Genomic DNA, 15438 nt, shown 5'->3' with positions numbered 1-15438 from the left:
TTATAATTGTATTATTTATTTATATATTTATATAAAGGCCGGCCCTGTGAAAATTTTGTCTGACATGTAAGCGCAAAAAAAGTTGAGAACCGCTGATCTAAATAAACGCTCACAGTAATGCATATGGAGTACAGTGTGTGTGTGATGGTGGTTCCGACTTGAACAAAAAGAAAAACGGCAAGCCCACCTGCTTATGATTATATAACATCAGAAGAGTTTCCACTGAAACCGTATGAATTATGTATTAGAGTGTATACTGCACAAAATCCAGTGAGAGTAAGTACAAAGAACAAATACTTTAGTGGAGTTAATCTTTGGGGGGTATTTTTCTGATGACTTTCAAAACTTCACTTCGTCAAGACTAGTAATTTTCAACGAATGTTACGCGGGCTTCCTCCAGCGGTATGCAAAGAGTCCATGAATAATCAAACAACATAGCGTTACAGTTCATTTTAGCACAGTGTTAATGTTCAAACAGTGGATGATGTGACAATGGTTCACAAAAATATGATGTATATTTTTAACGAGTATAACGTTGGCCAATTTTTTTAGGAACACTTGGGCCTAGTATACTACTGTATTTTAATGTTGCCCCAACAATGACAAGTATTATTATTATTAATTATTTTAACTTAATCTGTACCCACTACCATTTTTTTGTGAAAGGTGAATCATGGTGTCATAGTAACATGATATCTTAATATTACAATTTAACTGCAATAAAAGCGGAAATGTGGAAACCTCAGATTTGCAAAATATTTATGTACATTTGCGTCAATCATGTGCCAACAAGCCAGTTGCCACACTGATTGTTTAACTGGATGATGGCTTCTGTTTTTTAGAAAGTAAACCAATTGGGACACACACACACACACACACACACACACACACACACACACACACACACACACACACACACACACACACACACACACTCTTCACCCCCTTAATCAATCAGGCAAGGCCTTTTATCTCCTTCTGAATCATCTTATTTTTATCTTAGTAAGCCAATTTGTATGGTTCCATGCCATATAACAATTTGAGGAAAGGACATTTTTCTTCCAAGGCCCTTAAAGGCCAGTTTAGAAGAGTTTGGTGTGACTGAGTGAACAAAAGAAATCCCCACAGACATCTTGTACAAAATGTTCCTATGAAAAGTGGTAGCTGTTCATATAGCTGCAAATGATGGACACCAACTTCCCCTTTCCATTCCCTGTCACAATACTTTGGTCGATTGGTCAATTACCAATATCTGTATCAGTGCCGGCTTATCTCCAAAAAGTATCCGATACTCCACACCAGTGCCGTCAACTGTGTTTCTTCTGTTTCTATTCTAAAGTCATAGACGACACTTTCATAAAGTTGTTAGTCTGGATTTGAAGAGTAAAGCATCTTTGTGTGGTTGTGTGAGCAACACCGAGTCAGCCAAACTCCACTCAGGGCTGCTGATCCAGCTGCGCGACTCATTTGTCAGTATGATGATTAACATTATTTGTAGTTTTCCCCTTCTGACGTGAGGCTGCTGCCGCTGCTCGTGTGCACGCTGAGCCAAGAACATTTCAGGAAGACTGGTGTGGGGGAGGATCTCCCCCCCCCCCCCCCTCTTCTCCCTTCCCTTCCCTTCCCCTCCTCTGATCCTGAGTGGTCCTTTCCCTATATAAGGCTCCCAAAACCGCTTTGTCTGTAGATGCACATCCCGTGTGCAGGCAACTCTCGGCAGATCCTCACGGGAATACAAGATAACCCTCAAGCAAGTGAATTGTGACAGAAGACAAGCAGAGGTGAGATAACAGTTTTTTTCTTGTTGCCTAAATTTGTTTTGAGTCTCCCCCCATCAGTTTTGTCTGACTATTCCTTTATTGAACATTTTAAACCGAGACGAAACTTGATTCTACGACTTCCACATCTGTCATTAATTCTTCTGTATATCATTCTTAGGCACTTTGATTGACAAGTAAACAGACTAAGCGGCAGTACCATTGTGATTGCCATAACAGAACAAGATAGAAAAACTGATGAATCATGTAATTATCCATTCAATTCTCACCCTGTCAGAATTTCTATCTTGAACTAATCACCTGTCAAGGCTATCAAATGTATTTTATGCAAACAGTGTTTCACTCAGTCACCAAATATGGTTCCTTGTCTGAAACAGATAGATGGAAGGATGTAGACAGACAATGGAAATTGATACATATATTCATCCAATGAGGAAAATTAAATCTATTGACACTGATGTATCATAAAAAAATTGAGGTATAAATATGGAAAATAATATAAACTGTGTGCATAGATGTCCAAACTTCTTCCACCTTTTTTTTGCTCATGACAAGACAAAAATTGATCTAAAACAGATGAATCAGGACATTTAAAAGATGGGCAGCGTCCCACAAAATTGCTCCAGGGCCACATTTTGGACACCAATTACAATTGATTGTCCTTACTTTATATCTTACTGCACGCATGCAATCCATCCTATTGTCAATCAATGATAGAAGTGGAGTTGACATGCAAGCGTCGGGCTGAGGTGAAGTAAAGGTCAGCCTCACCCCTCTCCGCAAAGTTGTCAAGAGGCCGGAATACCTGAAGCGTCCATGTATTTTCGCCCCATCTGTCACACGGGGGTCTAAAATTCAGGAAAGCCATGAGAAGAACCCGGGCAGCGTAGCCGCTCTCGGTTGAGTGTGAGCAGCAGCGACAGGGTGTGGCCGTCGATGCCTGTTGCCTGGCTCGGCTGCCCCTGGCACGGCGTGTTGACACAGAGCCGGTGCCAGACCTCAAGCCGCCTCTTTGCAGCCAGGGAGAAAGAGGTGAAGGGATTCAAGGATAAGGAGCGAAGCAGTGCGAGCGAAACCTCCTGTTTATTTTCCTCTCGGTTCACACGGACCCGTTGCACCTTTCTCGCTTTATTTGAACAAGTCCTCCCTCTTGTTAGACATTAAATCATTATTGGCTGCAACATTAGCGGCAAAATTAGAACCAATACTCAGCTTTACTAAAAAGTAAAGAAAGAAAAACCCTATCCATGATTATAATGTTCAGTTTTCATTGAGGCGTGACAGGTGCTCAAATTGTAGTCACAGTGTGGACTTTTCACTTTTCAAATCTCTAAACTCAATTATCATTAGTTTTTATCTTTTTAGAAATGAATTTTTGATATGCTTGCTTGATATGATCTCTTTGGATTGCACGATTGTACCTAATAGTGTGTTTTTTTGATAATTACAGTTTGTACTTGTGCCACTGGTGCTTTTAAGATATTTCATTATGAATTGCATACTACCATTTAGCATTCAGTTAGGTGATTAGTAAAACTGGTACAGTGATTCCTTTGAGACAGTGGTTCTTTGAGATATGAGTTGAATTTGTTTTGCGACACTACTAGTAACTCAAAACTCAGATGTCAAATCATCGCTCCCTATGGAAATGAAAGGAAATGCCATTAATCTGTTCCAGCTCTCTCCAAAAAAACAACAAAAAGTGATTTTTAAAAAGGAAAATATCACTCTTTAATGCAATATATGAAAACACAGTGATGTAATAAAATTGAATATCAAGACTTAAACAGTTTGTTGGGATAAAGTTGCTTCCATTGCACATTGTGTATGTACATTGTGCATCGTGTTCTGGTGTGTCCAACTTGGCCACCTGATACAAACATATGGATATACATGAAGGCAACTCTACTTCTCAGTAAGCTGCAGTAATATTAATCATTCTTTGCATAAGATAAAGAATATGTGATTATCGTCTCATTCCCCATGTGTTGCGCCACTGTTTGTGTTCAAATAAAGTATTGCAACGCCGCCCATTATGTGTTAGAATCAAGGAAGAGAACTTTTTTTTTTTAGCTTCTATTCTTTTTGGCATTTTCTGTGAAAAGTGATTTATTTGGACTTGGAACTTAATGACACCAGATGCTCATGGTTTGTGGAAATCAGTGGCATAGTCATTTAAATTCCAGTTAAAAAACGGATGTCATTTGTCTTTAAAAAGACATTTATTTATGATGCTCATGATGGCGATGACATGATGTTTGAGTCATTGGTGCATTCGTGTCAATATTTCTCGTTATTATCCTATTGACACATTACGCATAATATCTTAGCAGTAATTTGTCATATTGTGATGCAGTAAAAGAGGACGTTTTCAATGTAAGAAATGTTACTCAGTTCACTGTTGTAATCTGTACTCCCACAACAGGGAGAAACTGATGATGAAATGTTCCCTCTCGGCAGGTTGTGTCAGGACCAGCATATAAAAAAAACCACACCAGTGTGTTCAGTCGTCGCAGTGTCAACAATGGCCTTCATCCCTCTCCTCACCCTTCTGCTGCTCTCCTTGCTCGGAAACTCGGCGTCTCTTTTCCTGCCCGACTCGCAGGGGCTCAGGCGGTTGTTGAGTCGTTACGAGGACCAAGAAGTGGGTCACAACAGCACCGGCCAAGATGGAAGAGGCAGCAGGAGCAGACGTGCCATCCGTTGGTCAGACCGAGAGGAGATCCTCCAGCTGCACAACAAGCTGAGGGGCTCGGTGTACCCCAGTGCGGCCGACATGGAGTACATGGTGAGGCAAACTCGTTTGCACATGAAGCCTTTTGGACAAGTACATAGTTTCCTACAGAAAAATAGGTTTTTCAAAATTGTCCTACGGTCATGTAAATGTGTATTTTAATGGAACTGTGGGGAGGGTGTTAATGGAGGAGCTTGAAAGAGAGACAGCCACGTTTACACAAGGGTCATGGAAGCATGTACGTGTTGTTTTTAAAGGCTCATGGGGAATCTCAAAGAGTAAAGCAGAAAATTAGCGTAAGAATGATCATACATACGTCAGAGGGTGCCTTGACACAGGTTCGAGATCAAATAGCATGTGCAGTGTAGCAAATAAAAAAAAGCAACTCTTCCTTTTTGCTTAAATGTTGATTAAAGATTCATCATCTATTTATTCAAGTCAAACAAGCTCTGAATTAATTTTGCAAATATTTATAGGTTATAATTTTGTTTAGACAATGAAATAAACGGTCACTTAGTTAACCACAGCATGGAAAACTGGACTGTGCCTAATGGGTTAAAAATTTATTACAAAGTGCTGTTATAGTTTAAAAAAAAAAAAAAAAAGTCTATTCTCTCAGCTGGAAACATGCAGTCATGGCGGCACACTATTACCAGCCTGCTGCGTTGTGTGTTTCTTTTTAACAAGCTGGATAATAATGCTGACTTTGTGCTGTCTACCTGCTTCATGCTGAAGAAGACAAGTGAGGGAGGGGGGAGCTTATTAGGGGCCGACATGGTGCTGAAGTGGGCAAAGTAGAGGAATTATTGATGTTGGGACTCCTTGAAGGTTAAGCAGTGTACTTGGAAAAGTGTGTGTGTGTGTCTGTGAGAGAGAGAACCAAAAGACTGGAAATTTACTGAGGGGTTGCTCTCAGGGTCCTCTCTGCTACGAGAAGTCGTTTGAGCAACTTTTTGATATCTTTAAGGTCCATGTCCTAGTATGCCAAAACTCTTCTGTCCGCTACTCTATTCATATTTTTGTAGATTTTTTTTCATGCTTTTTTTTTTTTTAATATATATATAATTCTAACTGAGCTTCTAAGTGGATCTTGTAAATGTCGGCAGGTGTGGGACGACGAACTGGAAAGGTCTGCCACTCACTGGGCTGAGAATTGCGAGTGGGATCATGGTCCACAGGACCTTCTCATGTCCATTGGGCAGAACCTGGCTGTTCACTGGGGCAGGTGAGACCGACATGTTTTCTTTTGGCCACTTTTATTATCCCTGTTAAAACTATCCCCCAAATGAGTAGTATTTACAAGTACAAATGAATACAGCGTGGATTCCAAGCAAGACACAAAAACAGTTAAGCAAATAACATCTGCCGGTAACTCATTTCACATTGACAGTCGCTGGCAATCACTTAAGTGTTGTTGACAGGCCCGTCTGGCTGGGAGCTAGTGAAAATCGTGCCAATTGCAAGTACCGGTAGTCCACCGCTGGCCGCCGACATCCCGTTTTGTCATTCATGCACCCCCCTTCGCTAAAGGGCACCATAAATGGGGCCAAAAATCTGCCAAACTGTGCTAATCTGTTTTTTCTATTTTCATACCCCTGCTGCTTCATTTAATCTTTCAAGGGGATTTTTTTAAAGATGTGTTGGGTAGGAACTATTGTACCATACACTATGTGGACAAATGTATTGGGCAACACCTCCGTCTGTAATGGTTAGTTTTATCCATGAGTGCGTGTGTCCACAGTAGACCTCTGTGTATAACCGAGTATTGCTATCACAGCAGGTGCCCTTCCAGGAATCTGCTCTCATTCTCACCGAACCGTCATACCTCCCCCTTTCCCTGCTTTTCTTCTCGTGCCAGCACACCCACTGAGGATTCCCTTCTTTCCGCTCCCTTTGCCCCCCCCCCCCCCGCATCATGCTGTGCACTCTTCAATACCCTAAAAAGGCATGTTTACAATACTGATTTGTCAAGCGGTGAGGCCGTATTTAGTTTGCTTAAACTCTCTGTTGTTTTTTTAATTTCCCATGTAATGGAGGGGAAGAGGTGCAGAAAGGGTCACATGGTGCACAAAACTGTTGGACTAAACCAACTGTTTTGTTTATCCAGAAGCCGCTCACCCGCCTTCCACGTTCAGGCCTGGTACGACGAAGTGAAAGACTACACCTATCCCTACCCTCATGAGTGCAATCCCTGGTGTCCTGAGCGCTGCTCCGGACCCATGTGCACCCACTACACCCAGGTAAGGGGAGAGCAAACGCACAACAGATCTTTAAGGAAGCACCCTACTGTATCATACAGAAGTCAAATCATTGTTCCTCATTGAAATGAATGAAAATGCCGTTAATCTGTTTCTTTATTGAATACAAAACACATATTACTAACCATTCAGCCACTAACTACGTCCAAGATGGTGTGAATCGAAACTGAGTAGCCCGCTATGATCTTTTGGTTGGTTATCAAATGGGATTTTGAAGGTACTATCACTTGTTTTTTATGGCCGCTGAGAGTAGCAGCATTTAACAAAACGTCCCTTCAAAGTTTACTTTGAAGCTGCAGAGATGTGTTTACAGAAACATCCTGACTCCTCCTTCTGGCCCTCAGCCTGAATCTTGACCAGGGCCATCTGGTAGTCATTCACACTCATCCCTCCACGTTTGACCTGGATTCCTCTAAAGATGTTGCAGGGAGTTAGGGGGGGGGGACTGCTTGAAGCGAGCATCCAAACCTTGCCCACAAGTTTCCTGCTTTTGAAATTGACAGAATATACCCTTAAAAATGAAATGATACCTACTAAGGCAGTTAATCAGTGACCCCCAATGTTTAAGAACTCCAGCACCTTCGTTCCCATCACTGGTCACCCAGGTCAATTGCAATTTGCAGTTAGTTAGCTAGCTCTCTGTAAACCCCCATCTTTCCTTCGGAGCAATCAGCTGGTGTGGCTGTTTTAGAGCGCCTCATTGTTGGCCCTGAGCGCACACATGTCAAGGAGCGAAGATGGAAGAGTACTGTATTTGCCCTACTGAGCAATCCTCGCCAAAGATGGAGACTCCTCAGCACACATCACACATGAGTTCTGCTTGCTGACTCACTGCTTCCAGTGGCCTTGAAATGTCTCTACCAGGAAAATAGATGAACATTCCAAAGGAGGGAGCGCACGTACACACATTTAAAGGCAAAGGAGGAAACGTTAGGAGGGGTTTTGGAACCTGCAGTGTTGTATTCCCCTTCAAATGGCACATCATTCATTTTTAGCACTACTGCAGCAGTTTTCCGTTTCATTAAGGTGTTTTATTTTACCTTGGACGCTTCCGAGTAAGATATTAGAGCATGACTACTTTTCCATTTGCTTGACGAGAGGGATCAAGGTAATATCCCAAAGGGCAAAGTGTGTTCACACGAGACGGGCGTCTGACGGGGGCATAAAAACAGGCTGGCCAGTCCGCCGCGTCCCACCGGCCTTGTTAATCCTGACCGCATGTCTGCTCGCTTCCTCTGGAATGATCCATCGACCCGAAAGATGAGAGACAGAGAGAGAGAGAGAGAGAGGACGTTAGGAAAAATGGGCCGCCAGTTTTATAGGTTACCCTACTAGATGTTTCTTTTCATTCATTCAGAACATCCATCTTACATTGGCCTTTCTTTCATTCCCCTTTTCACAGATGGTTTGGTCCACCACAAGCAGAGTTGGCTGCGCCGTGCATGTGTGTCCCAGGATGAACGTGTGGGGGGAAACATGGGAGAACGCCGTCTACCTTGTCTGCAACTACTCCCCAAAGTAAGACTAAAGATTCCAGAAATGACACTTTTGCTCTTTGCTTACATTTTTCTTCCTAAAAGCCCTGGCAGCAAACGGAACTTTCCTAACGTCCTCACAGCTGTCGGCTTGACCGCTCATTTCAACGCTGAATGACATTTTGGGGCCACTCAAATTCCTCCAGAAGTCAGAAAATAGAAGCCTGATAATGAAGTATTGGGAAAGGAAAATAAGAGCTTGTTTCCATTCCATTTAGAGACAACGAGGCGGGCTTTTATTATCCTCTTAGGAGTGTTGACCGCAGGCGAATCGTGTAAAAGTCATTACAAGAGCAGCCAGCAAAGTGATGCTGACAAGTTCCAACCCTCAGTCAACATATGTGCCATGTGTTCCTGCAGGGGCAACTGGATCGGCGAAGCGCCCTACAAAAATGGTCGCCCTTGTTCCCAGTGCCCTCCCAGCTACGGTGGAGGATGCAGAAATAATTTGTGCTACAAAGGTGAGCATAGTGTTGTTACATTCCAATTAAATATAGTGTAATTATATATTACTATATAATCTATATATATAAGACAAAGTACCGCCTCAAATATACTTCGCTCTAGTGATGCCTTGAGATAGACAGGACCCAACCTTTTCCTTTAATGTATGAAACAAATATTTGAAAGCAGAGAGTGCAGCAACATTTGTAGCAAAGCAAACTCATAGGCACATATTCTTTATCCTCTTAGAACAACAAACAATAATATTATTGCATGAAACTCTTCTTTGTTAATGTCTGTATTATACTGCCCCCAAGTGACCGATTTCCATTGATAATTTCAAATACCCAATTTGAGTGTGACAAAGACACCTATTATACTTTCCGCTGCATTTGAGAATATTTTAAGCCACTGCACAGTTTAATCAAACACTCTGCTGAAATACATGTGAGGGTAAATTTAAGCAATAATCAATTAAAATATGTTGCGCATAAAATTGTACTCAAGTATATTAAGTTTTGTACTTAAAAGTTATATACAACTGAACTGTACTTTAAAAAGTAAAAAAAAAATGTATTTTACTGGATTATATTTAAAAAATAATACATTGATTAACAGGTCCGACATTCCACGATAAGTGTACGCCCCATCCCGACAACCTGTCTTGACTTTGTACCCAATGCTAGACTCCCAGCGCACAGAGACTGAGGATATGAACGAGGTGGAGAAGCCTCAGGTGCCCGTCGTGCCTCGCACAACTGCTAAACCTAAACCCAAACCCTCCGCTCCAAGGAAACCCATGTCCAGGCCCTCCACACCCAGCAACCCATCTTCAAGGAGTCCTAGTAACAACAACTTGGGTAAGTAGTAGAACACTCGCATGACCTCGACAATGTTTTACCTCATTTCTCACCTTGTGTTTGTTTTTTTGTTTTTTTGTGTTTTTTTTTTTTTTGCAGCTCAGAGCATCAAGTGTGAGACCAGACTGCGAGACAAGTGCAGAGGAGTAACCTGCAACAGGTAAAGTTATTCATATTCAATTATTGGATTTGTTAGAGTATTTTGTAGAGAGTTATCTGAAGACAAGTTAAATTTAAACATTCTGTGGCGTCGATTAAAAAAACAAAAAAGAAACTAAATTATAACTTTGGCAAAGACATCTTGGTTTTATATTTGTTTATACTATATAGTCCTAATTATTTTGCATCCTCTTCTAACTTTCTAGATACAAGTGTCCCGCTAATTGCATGAATAGAAAAGGAAAAATTTGGGGAACGCTCTACTACGATGTGGTAAGTATGGCTATCAGAGAATAATACAACAATTCTAAGCTCATGAATAGTGACTGAAGAAAGTGTTTTTCATTCTTGTTTTTTTCTTCCTTCCTTTGTTCGAGTAGCAATCGAGTATTTGCCGCGCGGCCATTCACTTTGGTGCAATTGACAACAACGGCGGACTTGTAGACATCACGAGGATGGAAGCCAAGGTTCCCTTCTTTGTCAAAGCCACGAAAAATTCGATTGAGTCTTTCAGGTAAGCCTCAATGTTTCCATAGCTCTAATTTATGCAGCAATAAATAATCACACCTTTAATTGTGCTTTACAGTAAATACAAGCCAGGAAATGCCTTTATGATAGCCAAAGTACAAGGTAAGAGAAGTACCGCACTGACGTCTATAACCAAGTCGGATAATGTATATAACATATATTTTGTATTTTCTCATTCATCTGTAACAGAAACCAATATCGACTGCTACACTACAGTCGCCGAAATCTGCCCATTCAAAAAGCCCCTCTCACATTGTCCAAGGTATCTCATCTTATAACTTGGCCTTGCCTATTCTGGAACCGGTGGACCATTTATTGTTTACTTTTAGTTTATTATCTTATTCTGGGGGGGAGGGCATTTTAAAGGGCTCTTAAGAACTATTTGGCATTTAAATAATATTTAGGAATCACTTTCACGACAGTGTCAGTTACATTTTATCTCAGCACGACTGCAATTTGAACCACAAGTGAAACTTGGGACCGGAAATGTCCTTCAGCTCTGGAATGGTCATTGCCATAGTCAATGCATGTAATTCCCATCAAATGAATTAAAGTAGCACTTTAACACTACTCTTGACAGTATTTACCAATTTCTTCCTCAGAGTCTTCTGTCCTTCTGACTGCAAGAGTCAACCCTCTTATTGGTCACCAGTTATTGGCAACAACATCTACACTGACGTAAGTGATGAGCTTTTGGGAAACACCGCTGATTCATGTATTCATGAATATAACATCCTCACTTCACTTACATGACAAGCACTATTTGTCACAATCCGATACAATCCGATACAATACAATTGTAGTCAAATAATTGGAGTACTTAGATACAGACCTTGAGGAACTCCTACTGGTTCTTTTACAAAACATTGTAGAAGAGGTCCAGTGTATGTTTTTTGAACTTCAGAATCAAGAGAAAAATGCATTATACCAAATGTCACCTGAAAATTAAGACAGGAATAGACCGCAAGAAAATAACACGCATCAATTGGAAAAAGCCGAAATATTTTCAGGATGTGTTCTGTTCTTGACTACTGCGACCTCTTCTAAGCCATGTAGAAAGTAGATTGCTTCACTGTAAAGCAGACTAAACAGTGATGTGCAAGAATTCACGTCCACTTCATGAGTCAGTGTGTTGAGTTAGCACTGGACGTAACGTCTACGTGAAGCTTACTAGGCATTCACCTTGTACGAACTTTGCCTCCGATGACGTCCAGTTGGCTGCACATCACAGCTCCCCAGAGACACCTGGACTGTCAGTCCCATTACAAGTCAACAGTCATAAACGCAAGCACTGCGTAGCAAACGTGCACTGGGACATCTCCTGAAAGAAATCGAAACATGTGGACAAGGTGCTAAACTGTACCTTCTTTCTCTGGACAGACCTCCAGCATTTGTAAAGCGGCCATCCATGCAGGGGTGATCCCACCAGACGGGGGCTTTGTGGACGTCCTGCCTCTGGACAAGAGAAAGAGTTATGTTGGTGCGCTGAAAAATGGCATCCAGTCTGAAAGGTAATCTTTATCTTGTCATTGCCACAAACAGAATAAGATCCCATTAAACTACTGCTACACCATATTCACACACTAGAAATAAATTACTCAATTGCATTATTGAACAAACGTTAACAAACTCATAACAAGCGCATTCATACACGAGCAGACTGGTGGTTATCAAGTTAACAGCCAGTGGCTAACCAGACCTCACAACAGCCAAGTCTCATTCTCTACCTCCCACACGATATATTACATCTCAAACGCATCTTGTTTAATGCTAATTTTATCCAGTGGGTCGAACAATCAATTCTATATAATATTCTATTGTTGCAACCCTAGTTGAGTCGATTCACAAATCAGATTTTTCCTGGTTAGTTAAAAAAAATAAAAAAGATAATTACTTTCTTGAAAGCAAACACAAAATCTGCTGAATGAATTGTGGTGCATGTTTGGAACCAGGCTAAGAGAAACCCTTTTCAGTCAAAAAACCTTACACAGCATGAAGAGGTCCGACTGCGGTCAGAATTATCCCGCACGCTGGATGAGTCGCAAAATCAAATCAAAGTCCATTTTAAAATCAAATCAAACATAATATTTATCTTCTTCGGCACCGTGCTAATGTCCAGCCAAAACATATTGGATACAGCTCAAAGTTGAGATCTGGGTGAAAGAAAGGTACATTTATTCATCACACCATCGCAGGATTTATGTGTCTTTCAAGCGCACAGCAGCTTGCTTGCAAGCATGCCATGTTTCTCACATCGCTGCGGCCGGTGCAAAAGTAGGCGAGGGAGGCTTTTGTGGCTAGCGCTGTTGTAAGAGTAATGGTGTGGTTGGCTATGCGGATGGGCCACACATGGGATCTTTGCTTACTTTATAGCCTGGCATTTCAATTGAGTGTGCAAAGTGCTGAGCACTTCAAATAATCTGACCGTTCTGAATACAATGAAAGGGTAAGAAAAAAAACAAAAAAAAAACTTGTGCAATTGGGCTAGGCGGTGTCAGGTCAATAAAAGACTGGAGTGGAGGTCTGTGCTCTTGGCCAACAATGCGGTGGCTATTATAAAGACAAGTAATCACTGTGGATCTGATTACTTGAGGCTGGAAATGCTGACCGACACCTAATCACTCCTTTTACTATCAGAATAATAATGTGTGATATGATAGCAGCTGAGTGGGCCTATCGTGATCATCAATAAATGTGCGGCGGCTTCAAGGTCTCACTCATGAGCTAATTATAAAGTAGCAGGTCCATGCCAGCAATGTCACATTATACCTAACGCGCATGTTTGTTTTCACTTCAATTGCAAATAAAGCCTTTGCATGAAACCATCTCAATACGGCATCCAACTTGCCACTAGTTGCCATATTATTACAATGTAAAAGTTAAGCAATTCAATTCTTTCTTCTTGTATTAACTAAAAGACTTATTTGTTGACAATCATATAGCATAGTAATGTATTTAGTCATATTTTTGAATATTGGCAACACGGGGATGTTTTTTTGAAATGTCAGTTACAAATTACAAAAAGCGGTCAAATCTGCATTGTGCAAGCTTTTATAGGTCTATCTTGAAAACCAAAACCAGCTAGAAAAGAAGTAAAGCCATTTTGAAATCAGCATACAAAAAAATACTCCGTTTCAGATTCTGCTGCCCAATTGTGACATTTGTGAGATCACATATAAGCGTTCCGTGAAACCAAATGCAAGATTCAATTTATTCAATCAAATAATCTGGTCTTTCTTGCAGCAAGAGCAACACAGAGGGAGGCTCCTTCCGCGTCTTCACCGTGAGGGAGTGAGACTTCTGTCATCACATCCTAAAGTCACCTGACCTGCTCTTGTGGAGCAGGGAGTGCTTGCAGGTTCGATACCACCACGAACATTCACGTGCCTTCGGCGGAAGCGGCGTCTCTCCGCATAGTCTGAACTCTTTCCCCCTTAAAGGTAAAGCAAGAAAATCACGTTTTCCCACATAGAGCAAGGCTTCACGTGTGAATGTTGTAAATTATGATGCATTGAACAGCTGGTGCTGGGTCGATGAAAGTTGTTATGTTTACATAGGTGTTATTAATATTGTTTTCATACGCAGGAATGTATACTGATCACACTATTTAATCAGCGTGTACATAATATATATATATATTGAAGGAGTACCATGTAATAACATTTCTCTCTTTTTTTTTATATGTTATCGTCTCTTTTTGCCACATTTCCCTACTTCTGCATTTACTTCTGCTTTGATTTCCAATGAAAATAATGTTTGCCTCCTCTACCCGACCCAAGACAGATGAATGTGTCACTTTTACAGTTATAGATGCATTTTATATGTTGACACGGGAGCCATAATTGGAAGTGTGGAAAGTTTCATGTTCAAAATGATTTGTTTATGCACTTTTGTCTTATCCTACACTTCACTGCATTTTATGTGAGAAAAGTGTCCAAAATGGAATAAATTACAAACACAAACCAGGCCAATCGGTCCTCATGACCAGTAAATCTTTTTCATATCATATTAATGTATGGCCACTAAGAAAATCTCCGGCATATTTCTTTATTCTACCTCAGTCCTATCGCTATGCTCGGCAGTCCAGTCTTCAACATACCGTAATCGTAATGGAAAGTATATGATGGGTTTTGTAAAGTTATGGAAATTGTAAATAATTGTAACATTTTGGCAGCAGGTTGATAAAAGAAAGTGTGACTGCATTTCAATTCTTTTGGTTGACTTGTTTTTATACAGGCATGTATACTGTAAATGAGTTTTATATTTTTTGCACAATTTGAAAATAAAATATTATTTTAAATTGCAACGAGTAGTTTTCATTTGGACGACATAGTTGAGGATTGATTTTGAGGGGGAAAAAAAACATTGTTAGCCTAATAGCATATTTGCCCGAGTCCTCCAGCAGCTCTAGTACGTAGGCCAAGTCTTACGCTCAGATGCTCAAGTGAAGGCGAACCAGCCATGCACCTTATGTCACTCACTAGGCCACGCCCCTTGAGGCACCAAAATAGCACTACACCTCTGTTATTGTTGTTGTGACTCGGCTTGTCCCACATTGTACCATCATTAAACTATAAAACCAAGCCATTTTTTTTATTATGTTCTCTCATCAAGGCACCACTGGAGATGGCAATCATGATCAGATGATAGTATTTATTTGGCATATAGATGTGAAGAGTGCACTCCATCATACCGGGAGCTGTTTGCCATGTGCAGAAGTAAAATTGGTAACAAATTGAAAAATGGAAATACTTACATTCTAGGTTCGAGGGGTTATAGAAGTATTGTTCCCATAATCCCGACAAGACCTCTGGGCACCAGACAAAATTATATAATAGATTCCACACTCATAAAGTCCAGATGCTGTAATGTGGTGATATTTGTCTGGAGCCATTTTATAATAAATGGATGATTTCAAGGCAGATGGAATAGGTTTGTGTGGAGAAACATCATCAATGGAACTACAATGTTCGCACTCCAATCAAAGAGCCGTATGGCATGTTCTGCTTTCACAAAGATAATAACGCTCACAGGATTGCACGATCTAGTCATTTCGAAACTTTTGTCAACGACTACCTTCCACTAGCTTTCTGCTAACATTTTTGTTTCTTCTTACTCAGGTCAATGAAATGTAACAATGAA

At 40.8% G+C, this 15438-nt stretch overlaps 1 protein-coding gene across 1 annotated transcript; it reads left to right on the top strand.

The window, feature by feature from the left end:
• Positions 1-1690: 1690 nt before the first annotated feature.
• crispld2 (cysteine-rich secretory protein LCCL domain containing 2) lies at positions 1691-14602 on the top strand. Its single transcript, XM_085908202.1, has 15 exons — positions 1691-1781; positions 4239-4566; positions 5619-5737; positions 6620-6752; positions 8173-8288; positions 8666-8766; positions 9436-9609; positions 9709-9769; positions 9975-10041; positions 10149-10282; positions 10355-10398; positions 10486-10558; positions 10899-10974; positions 11677-11807; positions 13540-14602. Exons 2-15 carry the CDS (start codon positions 4303-4305, stop codon positions 13589-13591), a joined length of 1545 nt encoding a protein of 514 aa, XP_085764328.1. The 5' UTR covers positions 1691-1781; positions 4239-4302; the 3' UTR covers positions 13592-14602.
• Positions 14603-15438: the final 836 nt, after the last annotated feature.

Source organism: Syngnathus leptorhynchus, chromosome 3 (genome assembly GCF_054491065.1).
Source record: "Syngnathus leptorhynchus isolate UIUO chromosome 3, UIUO_Slep, whole genome shotgun sequence".
Lineage (NCBI taxonomy): Eukaryota > Metazoa > Chordata > Actinopteri > Syngnathiformes > Syngnathidae > Syngnathus > Syngnathus leptorhynchus.
The sequence above is the reverse complement of the archived record's forward strand: the minus strand, read 5'-3'. Positions and strand labels throughout refer to the sequence as shown.

Excerpts from the sequence above, each read along its gene's own strand:
- crispld2 (XM_085908202.1), top strand. The coding sequence starts at position 4,303 with ATGGCCTTCATCCCTCTCCTCACCCTTCTGCTGCTCTCCTTGCTCGGA. Across the intron at positions 4,567-5,618 it reads CGGCCGACATGGAGTACATG|GTGTGGGACGACGAACTGGA; the intron begins GTGAGGCAAACT and ends AAATGTCGGCAG. Across the intron at positions 10,399-10,485 it reads TATGATAGCCAAAGTACAAG|AAACCAATATCGACTGCTAC; the intron begins GTAAGAGAAGTA and ends CATCTGTAACAG.